The 13077-nt window shown below is 46.3% G+C and overlaps 1 protein-coding gene across 5 annotated transcripts in view; it reads right to left on the reverse strand.

The window, feature by feature from the left end:
• The window catches only part of LOC106585873 (CCR4-NOT transcription complex subunit 6-like), a 17256-nt gene continuing 4179 nt past the window's right edge, over window positions 1-13077 (reverse strand). For 2 of the 5 annotated variants that reach the window (XM_014172590.3, XM_014172592.3), the window contains exons 5-12: window positions 12982-13071; window positions 12628-12696; window positions 9504-9661; window positions 8620-8774; window positions 8373-8524; window positions 7758-7985; window positions 4204-4391; window positions 1-3428 (exon numbers count right to left, since the gene is read on the reverse strand). In XM_014172590.3, coding sequence (XP_014028065.1) covers window positions 3198-3428; window positions 4204-4391; window positions 7758-7985; window positions 8373-8524; window positions 8620-8774; window positions 9504-9661; window positions 12628-12696; window positions 12982-13071 — 1271 coding nt within the window. In that variant the 3' untranslated portion in view covers window positions 1-3197. The remainder of the gene's footprint in view (window positions 3429-4203; window positions 4392-7757; window positions 7986-8372; window positions 8525-8619; window positions 8775-9503; window positions 9662-12627; window positions 12697-12981; window positions 13072-13077) is intronic. The other 3 variants (XR_014382577.1, XR_014382578.1, XM_014172591.3) reach the window with 3 other exon arrangements.

Raw genomic sequence — 13077 nt, forward strand, 5'->3', positions numbered from 1 at the left:
TTACACAATACATTATTTACCATTCATTTCTATTGGGCACAAAATGATCTGAAATACAACAAAATGAATTGCAAATGCATCCAACAAGTTACTAGAGTTACAAGCTTGATGTAATCATTGCATGCTAGGAATATGGGACCAAATACTAAACCTTTGACTACTTTATTGCTAAGAGTCTTCAGGGGTGTCAATAATTTTGACCCTTACCTTTTTGAGAGCAAAAAAAGCATGACTTGTTAGACAAAATCTCTTTCTCTCAGCAATTGTATCAGTATAAAATAATATAATTTCCCATTTTGTTGAGCATACAATATAGCTCAGTATTTGAATGATTGATTTTATACATTTATTATTTCTCATCTTTATCAAGGGTGTCAATAAATTCGGACTCCACTGGACATGATCCAAGTCATTGTAACGGACCTAGGGCTTTGAAAGTTTTCACAAAGCAACAGGTTTTTATTTGGTTTCACTCAAAAAGGAACTCTAGTCTAGGTGATGAACGGAAGAGGTAGGCATGGATCCTACCTCAATAAGGGGCTAACTGATGAACGGAAGAGGTAGGCCTGGATCCTACCTCAATAAGGGGCTAACACTGATGAACGGAAGAGGTAGCCCTGGATCCTACCTCAATAAGGGGCTAACACGGATGAACGGAAGAGGTAGCCATCGATTCTACCTCAATAAGGGGCTAACACTGATGAACGGAAGAGGTAGCCCTGGATCCTACCTCAATAAGGGGCTAACACTGATGAACGGAAGAGGTAGCCCTGGATCCTACCTCAATAAGGGGCTAACACTGATGAACGGAAGAGGTAGCCCTGGATCCTACCTCAGTAAGGGGCTAACTGATGAACGGAAGAGGTAGCCATGGATCCTACCTCAATAAGGGGCTAACACTGATGAACGGAAGAGGTAGCCATGGATCCTACCTCAATAAGGGGCTAACACTGATGAACGGAAGAGGTAGCCCTGGATCCTACCTCAATAAGGGGCTAACACTGATGAACGGAAGAGGTAGCCCTGGATCCTACCTCAATAAGGGGCTAACACTGATGAACGGAAGAGGTAGCCCTGGATCCTACCTCAATAAGGGGCTAACACTGATGAACGGAAGAGGTAGCCCTGGATCCTACCTCAATAAGGGGCTAACACTGATGAACGGAAGAGGTAGCCCTGGATCCTACCTCAATAAGGGGCTAACTGATGAACGGAAGAGGTAGCCCTGGATCCCACCTCAGTAAGGGGCTAACACTGATGAACGGAAGAGGTAGCCCTGGATCCTACCTCAATAAGGGGCTAACACTGATGAACGGAAGAGGTAGCCCTGGATCCTACCTCAGCAAGGGGCTATCACTGATGAACGGAAGAGGTAGCCCTGGATCCTACCTCAATAAGGGGCTAACACTGATGAACGGAAGAGGTAGCCCTGGATCCTACCTCAGCAAGGGGCTATCACATTGAGTTAGGCTGTGTCCTAAAGAGCAACCTATTCCCTACATAATGCACTACACAATGGGCCCTGGTTAAAAGTAATGCCCTATATTAGGTAATAAGAGAGCCATTTTGGATGGAACCGTAAAGTATTTTTCTGACATAACTTACACAAAACACATTTACAATGGTTTAGAAGCTAGTGCTATCTAGCTATAGCATAGACCTTAAAAACCCCCTGCAGTTGTCTCAAGCCTTTAGAAATATATTCAGCTCTGCAATGGGGTATAAGATCACTGATGTTATTATAATGGCATCTGGCTTGGAAACAAACCAAACCCTTTCTCATGTTAATAAATAGATATGGCAACACATGGCAAGCAAATCTGATTGGTTTCGGGAAGATTCTTCTATCAATCAATCAACCAATCAATCTTTAAATTGATTGATGGAGGACTCTTGGGGCTATTTGCCTCAGGGAAGTTGGGCTAATTAAGATTTTAAAAGGTATTAAAAAAAAAACACTGCAGTTTAAAAGCTAAAGACTAAATATGATGATGACTTTCTGTTTAAAACCTACTCTTGTAAGTGACATTTCTGGTGAAGTTTTTTTAAAATAATTTCAAGGATAATTTCTGGGACATTTTGTTGCTGTAATTTTGTGGTCTTTTGAAAAGGTGCAACCGGAAAAAAAAAGAAAAAAAAATCTGATAATTTTCTTTGGGTCAGGAGCGCACACACACACCACTCAAACAGGCGAGGGAAAATCAATGCATAGTGTCAACTTACATAGCAGAATGAGAAGCTGAGAGCAAATTATGTTAATACTGAAGCTGTGTTTGAGATACAATAGTAATGCTGGGATCCTGTTCACTGATTGACCCTTATAGGCTTCCATCGACACATGCTGGAGATGACAACATTTCACATTTCGATAAAAAAAAAAAAAAATACTCTTCTTACTAAACTTAACTCCAAATAGAGCAGTAGTGAAAAGTCCAACACCACCGTCATTTTGGAGAAGGAAGAAAAAGTCCTGTTTGGGGGTATGATGAAACGACGGTAACTTTAACATGATCAGCAAATGCAATTCAGTAGAACTCTGGGTGTCATAACTTGTCTAGAGGAGTGGATTTCTCAACCAGAGAGAAACCCAGATGGCAGCTGTACTCGTACTTTTATTAGATTATGGCAAAAAGCTTTTCTTACTCTCAGCCAGGCCACCCAGACCGGGCCCACCCAGACCGGGCCCACCCAGACCGGGCCCAGGCAAAAACACATCAGGTGGTCTGACATCAGACCAGGATAACCTGAATTTGGGGCTTCCTCCCAAATGGAAACCTATTTCCTATATCGCATTGGGTCCTGGTCAAAAGTAGTGCACTATATAGGGAATAGGGTGCTATTTCTGACACACACTTGGGAGTTTCCAAGGAGGCGGGCAGCAGCAGTAGCATATGACCAGAAAACAACACAAAACATGATTTGGTATCAAGCCGTTCAAATGGACGAAAAAAAACCAACAAGCAAAACAAACAGAAATACAGTCTGTGTGCAAAATGGAGGTTAAAAAAAGGATCAGTACGGGGAGAATACTTCACTCCTTTGGGGAATGGGTTGTCTGCGTCGGAGTTCCTTGGATGGTTTGTGATTCGGGACACGATAAGAAAATGTACAAGGTCCTTTTCGGCAGAGGAGGCTGGGCATTAGGGGTTCAAAGGTCAAGGTTCAAAGGGGTCAGGGGTGAGTGGTCGGGACAACCACTACCTGTGGACAGGCAGGTGCAGGCCGTTGAGGGAGGAGGAGGAGGAGGAGGTGGTGGTGAGGGGCGAGTGGAGCTCCAGCTGGGCGAGCAGAGAGAAGTGATCCGAGGGGATGTGGGGGTGGGGACAGCCGGTGATGTTGTTGTCCGTTAACCACTGAGATTCCAGGGGACCCAGCAAGCCGGCTACAGACATGTGAGTCTTGGAGAAGAAGATGTAGTCGATTATGCCCTGCACAGCGAGGGAGGAAGAAATAAAGAACGGAGAAAGATCTTGTTAGCATTGCTATACGTTCAAATATTCTAAAATATACTTTAGCATCATGGATGCTCTGTAATGTTGACAATTTGCTTTACAGTATGGGGTGATGGAGAGAGAGAGAGAGAGGGAAGGAGGCAGAGAGAGAGAGAGACAGAGAGAAGGAGGGAGAAAGACAGATGGACAGAGAGGAGGGAGAGATGGAAGGAGAGAGGGGGGAGAGAAGGAGTACAGCGAGAGGGAGAGCGAGAGCGGAGGCAGAGAGAGAGAGAGCGATGGAGAGGGAGAAAGGCGGAGGGACAGAGAGAGGAGGGAGAGAAATGGAAGGAGAGAGTAAGAAAAGAAGAGAGAAGAAGTACAGCAAGAGAGGGAGAGAGAGAGAGAAAAGAGGGAGAGAGAGAAAAAGAGAGAGAAAAAAAGAGAGAGAGGAGGGAAAGAGAGAGGGAAGGAGTGAGAGAGAGAGAGCGACAGTACCCAGTCAGCTTAACCTTGAAGTCGTATGTGTATTTGATGTAAGTCATGAGGCTGTCCTATATAGCCCTATATAGGGACTGTCCTCATAGGGTTAGGGGTAGACTATAGGGACTGTCCTCATAGGGTTAGTGGTAGACTATAGGGACTGTCCTCATAGGGTTAGGGGTTAGGGGTAGGGGTAGGGTTAGGGTTAGGGTTAGGGTTAGGGGTAGGGTTAGGGGTAGGGGTAGGGTTAGGGTTAGGGGTAGGGTTAGCCTATAGACGCGTAGCCTACCTTAAAGTCGTAGGTGTAGTTGGTATAAGACATGAGGCTGTCCTGGTAGGCGCTCTTCAACTGGAAGCTGTGAGTGATGCTGCCGTTGCCTTGGCAGCTGAAGTTGGTGAGAGCTTCGTTGTAGCGCAGCTCTCTGAAGTCCTTGTGATTCTCCGCTACACCACCGTTACTCAGGTACTCCACTACTCCTGGGGGGCATGGAAACAGTTACTACAGAGGGTAGAGGGGGGGCATGGAAACAGTTACTACAGAGGGTAGAGGGGGGGCATGGAAACAGTTACTACAGAGGGTAGAGGGGGGGCATGGAAACAGTTACTACAGAGGGTAGAGGGGGGGCATGGAAACAGTTACTACAGGGTGTAGAGAAGGGGGGGGGCATGGAAACAGTTAATACAGGGTGTAGAGAAGGGGGGGGGCATGGAAACAGTTAATACAGGGTGTAGAGAGAGGGTGGGCATTGAAACAGTTAATTCAGAGTTGGGGTAGATAGTTCTCTAAGTAAGTGGCTGAATGAATAAGGTGACAGGGCATCATGATGATGTTAGCTTTCTGCCGTGTTTGAGAAGTCAAAGCCCTTTTGGATGAGTTATCTGTACAGCTGCCACTGCAGCTCGAGTTCCTTCTGTTTTTTTCCCCCTCCTCTCCGTTCTCAGCCCGTCTGCTCCGCCGCCACGTTCTCCGAGCAGAGCAGGCAGGCCCGTTGCCCTAGCGACTCCAGACTACACACAGACACAGTACTGTTGTGTAAACAATGCAAAAAGCATATCGATTGTGTCATTCATAATAAAATCACACGAGGAGAGGAGGAAAAAGGTCACAGTGATTCTGAGCCATGTCACTTCTCTAGAAATGAGAAGGAGAAACCCACATACTGCTCTTTAATAAGCTTTACGTATCGGCCTCAAGGCCTTTTTAAATTAGCACCCCTATGTAGGCATAGCTTCACCCACAGGACTCTAGAAATACAATTACAAGAATGAGAATCCCCAGCCAACTCCTTCTGTGAGGGGGGCTTTTCCCGTTTATTTATTCTATTTCTATGCTAAGGTTCTTACCAGAGTCAAATCACTTTTTTTTTTGTATTTGTCACATGAGCCGAACACAACAAGTGTAGAGTTCACCGTGAAATGATTTTTTTTTCGAGTACTTTCCCAACAATGCAGTTAAAAAGTATGAAAATTTGCAAATAGATAAAAATAAAGTAATATCACAATAATAACGAGGCTTTATACAAGGAGTACCGGTACTGAGTCAGTGTACTGATGTACGAGGTAGTTGGGGTGATTGATTGAGGTAATATGTACATGTAGGTATGGTTAGGTGATTGATTGACTATGTACATGTAGGCATGGGTGAAAAGCAGAAAGTATGGGTAGCCATTTGATTAAAGGTTCAACAGTCTTACGGCAGAAGCTTTCTAGGAGCCTTTTGGTTTAAGACTTGGCGCTCCGGAAACCGTGCGGTAGCAGAGAGAACAGTCTATGACTTGGGTGGCTGGAGTCCTTGACCATTTAAGAGGGCCTTCCTCTGACACCGCCTTGTATAGAGGTCCTGGGTGACAGGGAACTTGGCCCCAGTGATGTACTGGGCCGTACGCACTACCCTCTGTAGCACCTTACGGTCGGATGCCGAGCAGTTGTCATACCAAGCGATGATGCAGCCAGTCAAGATGCTCTCAATGGTGCAGCTGTAGAACTGATTGAGGAACTGAGGGTCCCATGCCAAATCTTTTCAGCCTCCTGAGGGGGAAGAGGTGTTGTCGTGCCCTCTTCACGACTGTGTTGGTGTGTTTGGACCATGATAGGTCCTTAGTGATGTGGACACCAAGGAACTTGAAGCTCTCGACCGTCTCCACTACAGCCCCTTCGATGTGAATGGGGGCGTGCTCGGCCCTCCACTTCCTGTAGTCCACGATCAGCTCCTTTGTCTTGCTGACGTTGAGGGAGAGGTTGTTGTCCCGACAGTCTCTGACCTCCTCCCTGTAGTCTGTCTCATCATCGTCGGTGATCAGGCCTACCACCGTCGTGTCGTCAACAAACTTAATGATGGTGTTGGGCCACGCAGGGAGTTCAGAAGGGGGCTAAGAACGCACCCTTGAGGGGCCCCCTATTTAAGGGTCAGCGTGGCGGATGCGTTTTGCCTACACTCCCACCTGGGGGCGGCCAATCAGAGAGTCCAGTATCCAATTGCGATACAGAGAGAGGTGTTTCATCCCAGGGTCCTTAGCTTAGTGATGAGCTTGGAGGGCACTGTGGTGTTGATCGCTGATCTGTAGTTGATAAACAGCATTCTCATGTAGGTGTTCCTTTTGTCTAGGTGGGAAAGGGCAGTGTGGAGTGCAATAGAGATCGCATCATCTGTGGATTTGTTTTGACGGTATGCAAATTGGAGTGGGTCCAGGGTGTCTGGGGTGATTGCGTTGATGTGAGCCATGACCAACCTTTCAAAGCATTTAATAGCTACAGATGTGTGTGCTATAGGGCGATAGTCATTTAGACAGTTTACCTTGGTGTTCTGGGGCACGGGAACTATGTTGGTCTGTTTGAAACATGTCGGTATTACAGACTGGGTCAGAGACAGGTTGAAAATGTCAGTGAAGACACTTGCCAGCTGGTCAGCGCATGGTCTGAGTATGCGTCCTGGTAATCCATCTGGCCCTGCGGCCTTGTAAATGTTGACCTGTTTAATGGTCTTACATCGACTACGGAGAGCGTGATCACACAGTCATCCGGAACAGCTGGTGCTTTCATGCATGGTTCAGTGTTGCTTGCCTCGAAGCGAGCATAGAAAGTAGTCTCTTTGTAATCTGTGATAGTTTGCAAGCCTTGCCACAGCTGACTAGCGTCAGAGCCGGCGTAGTAGGATTCGATCTTAGTCCTGTACTGCCACTTTGCCTGTTTGATGGTTCGTCGGAGGGCACAGTGGGATTTCATATAAGCGTCCGGATTTGTGTCCCGCTCCTTAAAAGCGGCAGCTCTAGCCTTTAGCACATTGCGGATGTTGCCTGTAATCCATGGCTTTTGGTTGGGATATGTACGTACGGTCACTATGGGGACTACGTCGTGGATGCACTTATTAATGAAGCCGGTGACAGATGAGGTAAACTCCTCAATGTCATCGGATGTATCCCGGAACATATTCCAGTCTGTGCTAGCGAAACAGTCCTGTAGCTTAGCATACGCTTCATCGGACCACTTCTGTATTAGAAAGCGCATCACTGGTACTTCCTGTTCCGAGTTTTTGCTTGTAAGTAAGAATTAAGAGGATGGAGTTATGGTCAGATTTGCCAAAATGGAGGGCTAGAGGGCGAACTTCTTATGTGTCTCTGTGTGTGGAGTAAAGGTGATCGAGAGTTGTGTCTCCTCTAGCTGTACAGGTGACATGCTGGTAGAAATGAGGTCAAACATGATTTCAGTTTCCCTGCATTAAACTCCCCGGCCACTAGGAGCGGCGCATCTGGGTGAGCATTTTCTTGTTTGTCAGGTAGGGAGTTGAGGTCAGCACAGAGCACGATAGGGATAGGGGCTGGGTGTGAGTTAGGGTTAGGTTCTTACCAGAGTCAGGCAGGGAGTTGAGGTCAGCACAGAGCACGATGGGGATAGGGGCTGGGTTGGAGGTCGGGGAGCCTGTTCCCACGGAGCTCAGGTGCCTTTCAGTGATGCTCTTTAACTCAGACAGGAACATCATGGTCTGGATCAGCTTGACGTCACAGAACTCCGGGTCCCAGTGCATGTGGGCGTTGGCCACCAGGATCAGCTGTTTCTCCTGCAGCGGCTTCAAGCCTGAGGAACAGACACGGTGATTTTAGGCTGAGGCTACACAGACACGTATGAATGAAAACCAATGAAACATTTTCTATTTTTGTGAGTTGAACTCATCTGAACTTTTTTAGGACGAATTGCACAAAGGCAGACATATAGTGTGTTTTTTTCCCCCCACGAACAATGGTGTGAGTTAACAACAAACTGTAGTCATTTTAGAACTTGTCAGTTTGAAGAGCAGGGACTGCCATCTACTGGTTCAATCTGGTACTGGGAAAATGACTCCAAACGTTACAGTATCTCCACAGGCAGAGAACGCTTCACAAATAATTATTGTTGACTGACCACCAGGTTTCTCACCACCAGAGAACTTGTCTGACTGACTGACTGATTAACAGTTTTCCTCACCACCAGAGAACATGTCCTTGTTGACCTCCAGCAGGACAGCGACCCCGATGTTGTCCTTGGTCATGACCCTGTTCAACATGACCTCTGAACCCTCAGAGTTCGCCATGGCAACCTGGTTGAACTCCACAGTGTGTTTCTGCACCAGAGTAAATCTGAAACATAACCAGACATGGGTTCAAGAGGCGAGCTCAAATCGAGCACAGATAAAGAACCACTGATGTAAAAAGAAATTGATTGATTGATTCACTTCTCTGTTTTGAAGAACACGGCACACCCGTCCACGTGTTTCCTCTCCTGTTCCGAGACCAGTTTGGCACGAGACTTTGGGCAGAAGTACCCGTCATACCCACGTTCCTTCAGTGTCTCCAGAAAGAGAGCGTGGTACTGCTCCGTCTCCACCTCCTAAGGACAAACGACCAAGACGATTCAATTTCTGGGACAAAAGTTTGCATTTAAGATGTTATGGAATAATTCAACAAGCCAACGTTCCTCACAGAGAATGTGTGAACCATGGTTGGTTCTCATCTTGCATAGGCTACGTTGCACAGAAAATACATTTGTGATACTTTGCAAGTGCAGTTAAACGGGAGCTTCTGTTTTCCGCAACAATATTCAACACCTCCAACTCACGGCCAACCTAACTACCTCTAGACGTGCCAGACCTTACAGTACCCTTAGACTGATGATGTCATACCCTACCCGTAGAGTGATGATGCCAGACCCTACCCGTAGACTGATGATGCCAGGCCCTACCCGTAGACTGATGATGCCAGCCCCTACCCGTAGACTGATGATGTCAGACCCTACCCGTAGACTGATGATGCCAAACCCTACCCGTAGACTGATGATGCCAGACCCTACCCGTAGACTGATGATGCCAGACCCTACCCGTAGACGGATTATGTCATACCCTACCTGTAGACTGATGATGCCAGACCCTACCCGTAGACTGATGATGTCAGACCCTACCCGTAGACTGATGATGCCAGACCCTACCCGTAGACTGATGATGCCAGACCCTACCCGTAGACTGATGATGTCAGACCCTACCCGTAGACTGATGATGCCAGACCCTACCCGTAGACTGATGATGCCAGACCCTACCCGTAGACTGATGATGTCAGACCCTACCTGTAGACTGATGATGTCAGCGTCACAGTGTGTAATCTCCTCCATGATGCCCTTCTTCCTGTACTCCCAGTTGAGGGCCCAGGAGGGACAGTAGCCGTACAGCTGACGCGTTGCATACTTATCACACAGCACGTTGTAACACATCACTGTGAACATGGCTAGGAGAGGGAGGGAGGAGCAGGGAGGTGGGGGGGAGTTATTAAAACACCATCAACAACTCAATGGCATGCATCATGACGCATGTAGTACTGCCACAGGAGTGATCAGTATCAGTACTGTCTTTATCTGTTGTGGTCTAGTACTGTCTTTATCTGTTGGGGTCTAGTACTGTCTTTCTGTCTTTATCTGTTGTGGTCTAGTACTGCCTTTACCTGTTGTGGTCTAGTACCGTCTTTATCTGTTGTGGTCTAGTACTGTCTTTATCTGTTGTGGTCTAGTACTGTCTTTATCTGTTGTGGACTAGTACTGTCTTTATCTGTTGTGGTCTAGTACTGTCTTTATCTGTTGTGGTCTAGTACTGTCTTTCTGTCTTTATCTGTTGTGGTCTAGTACTGCCTTTACCTGTTGTGGTCTAGTACCGTCTTTATCTGTTGTGGTCTAGTACTGTCTTTATCTGTTGTGGTCTAGTACTGTCTTTATCTGTTGTGGACTAGTACTGTCTTTATCTGTTGTGGTCTAGTACTGTCTTTATCTGTTGTGGTCTAGTACTGTCTTTATCTGTTGGGGTCTAGTACTGTCTTTATCTGTTGGGGTCTAGTACTGTCTTTCTGTCTATCTGTTGTGGTCTAGTACTGTCTTTCTGTCTATCTGTTGTGGTCTAGTACTGTCTTTATCTGTTGTGGTCTAGTACTGTCTTTATCTGTTGTGGTCTAGTACTGTCTTTATCTGTTGTGGACTAGTACCGTCTTTATCTGTTGTGGTCTAGTACTGTCTTTATCTGTTGTGGACTAGTACTGTCTTTATCTGTTGTGGACTAGTACTGTCTTTATCTGTTGTGGTCTAGTACTGTCTTTATCTGTTGTGGACTAGTACTGTCTTTATCTGTTGTGGTCTAGTACTGTCTCTCTGTCTTTATCTGTTGTGGACTAGTACTGTCTTTATCTGTTGTGGTCTAGTACTGTCTTTATCTGTTGTGGACTAGTACTGTCTTTATCTGTTGTGGTCTAGTACTGTCTTTATCTGTTGTGGTCTAGTACTGTCTATCTGTTGTGGACTAGTACTGTCTTTATCTGTTGTGGTCTAGTACTGTCTTTATCTGTTGTGGTCTAGTACTGTCTTTATCTGTTGTGGACTAGTACTGTCTTTATCTGTTGTGGTCTAGTACTGTCTTTATCTGTTGTGGACTAGTACTGTCTTTATCTGTTGTGGTCTAGTACTGTCTTTATCTGTTGTGGACTAGTACTGTCTATCTGTTGTGGACTAGTACTGTCTTTATCTGTTGTGGTCTAGTACTGTCTTTATCTGTTGTGGACTAGTACTGCCTTTTTGTCTATGTCTGTTGTGGTGACTGTTTTCCCAGTAGACTACTTGCTGTGTGAACTGCTGACTGCTATTAACTTGCAGATGATTGTTGACACATCAACCAGGATCAAGGGGCAGGGCAATGTGTATTGGAGGGGGAGTGGTTTCTCCGCTCCTAGGCAATTAGTACTGGGAGGTGTGCGCTTTCACCTTTGCAAGGCAATTAGCAATTAGTACTTCAGTCTCCCCTGTTTTGTCAGTGGCGGCCGTGTCGCAAAACTAAGACCATCGCCAAAACAAAGATGGTTCTGCCGAGTTGTTCGAGGAAGGACAGAGAAAGGCTCCACACCATTCTCTCACTTGAGTATCTTACCTAGTGATTTTCACGACGATCAAATGTTGCTCTTTTGTAGCTTTGTCAACTATGTGTGTGTGTTTTCTATACTTGTTTGCTACTCTCCCTGCAGGCTTTACAGACGCTCCCCAACCCCTTGGCTACAACCCTTCTAAATTTAGTGTATCCTGCGCTCACCACCCATGTGGAATTCTGAGTCTCTGGCAGTGTTTAGAACTGCTGATCTGAGGTCAAGAACGCTGAGTTCATCTCAGCCTAAGCTGCCCTTTAGTCCCTTGTCTTTTTGTCCCTGACGAAGACATGGATCATGCCAGAGAACACTGCTAATCCAGCTGCTCTCTTCATCGGACTATGTTTTCTCTCATAGTCTGAGGATGGAGAGGATCTTTGTCTGTACCACGTACTCTCACTACTGGTGTCCCCCAGGGCTCGGTTCTAGGCCCTCTCCTCTTCTCTCTATATACCAATTCACTCAGCTCCATCATATCCTCACATGGTCTCTCCTATCATTGCTATGCGGATGACACTCAATTATTTTTCTCCATCCACCTTCTGACACCCAGGTGGCGACACACATCTCTTTGTGCCTGGCAGATATCTCAGCTTGGATGTCGGCCCACCACCTCAAACTCAACAAGAAGGTGGTGCTCTTCCTCCCGAGGAAGGCCCGCCCGCTTCAAGACCTCTCCATCATGATTGACAACTCCACGGTGTCCCCCTCCCAGAGTGCAACAAACCTTGGCGTGACCCTGGACAACAACCTACTACTGCAACTACCACTACTGCTGCTACTACTCCTACTGATACTGCTGCTGATACTACTACTACTGATGCTGCTACTACTACTACTACTGATGCTGCTACTACTACTACTACTACTACAACAACAACAATAGCACTACTAGTTCTAATAACAATAGTACATCAATCATTGCTATTCAGTGACAATAATAACTATTGTAGCTACCATTGGGGCCAGGGGGTAGTAATGTCGTAGCTACCATTGGGACCAGTAATGTCGCAGCTACCATTGTGACCAGTAATGTCGCAGCTACCATTGGGACCAGTAATGTCGCAGCTACCATTGGGACCAGTAATGTCGCAGCTATCATTGGGACCAGTAATGTCGAAGCTACCATTGGGACCAGTAATGTCGCAGCTACCATTGGGACCAGTAATGTCGAAGCTACCATTGGGACCAGTAATGTCGCAGCTACCATTGGGACCAGTAATGTCGTAGCTACCATTGGGACCAGTAATGTCGTAGCTACCATTGGGACCAGTGGGTAAGGAGTTATCCTGAAGTACCTGTGGGGATCATTGGGTCTCGCTCCTTCAAGGTGATCCAAGGTCTCTGGGGGAGTTGTTCTGGGTGCACTAAATAAAGAAAGGACACAATTAACCAATTAACTACATGATTCATTAGAAGGAGAATTTGGCCTTTAATGCTCTCTGGTTCAGGAGAAGACAATAAGACAATTCAGGTGTGGTGCCCCTGTTAGGTTTACACCTAATGGCTGCTTAAATTTGCATGAGCAGTGTCGATGGTTTTCCTGTAACATGAATCGGTGGAACCATTTATCATCTTGATTGCCGTGCATGTAGTTCAACAACCATCTATCTACCTGCTGGATTGCGGCATGTAGTCGTTCAGTACTTTACCTGCTAGATTGTCGAGCATGTAGTTCAAGAGTTTTCTGGTTCCATCTGATTCCTGGTACAGGTTGAGGATGTCTTGGGACAAAGGGTTACCTGCAC

The sequence above is a fragment of the Salmo salar genome, chromosome 24 (assembly GCF_965601325.2).
Source record: "Salmo salar chromosome 24, fSalSal1, whole genome shotgun sequence".
In the NCBI taxonomy this organism is placed as follows: domain Eukaryota; kingdom Metazoa; phylum Chordata; class Actinopteri; order Salmoniformes; family Salmonidae; genus Salmo; species Salmo salar.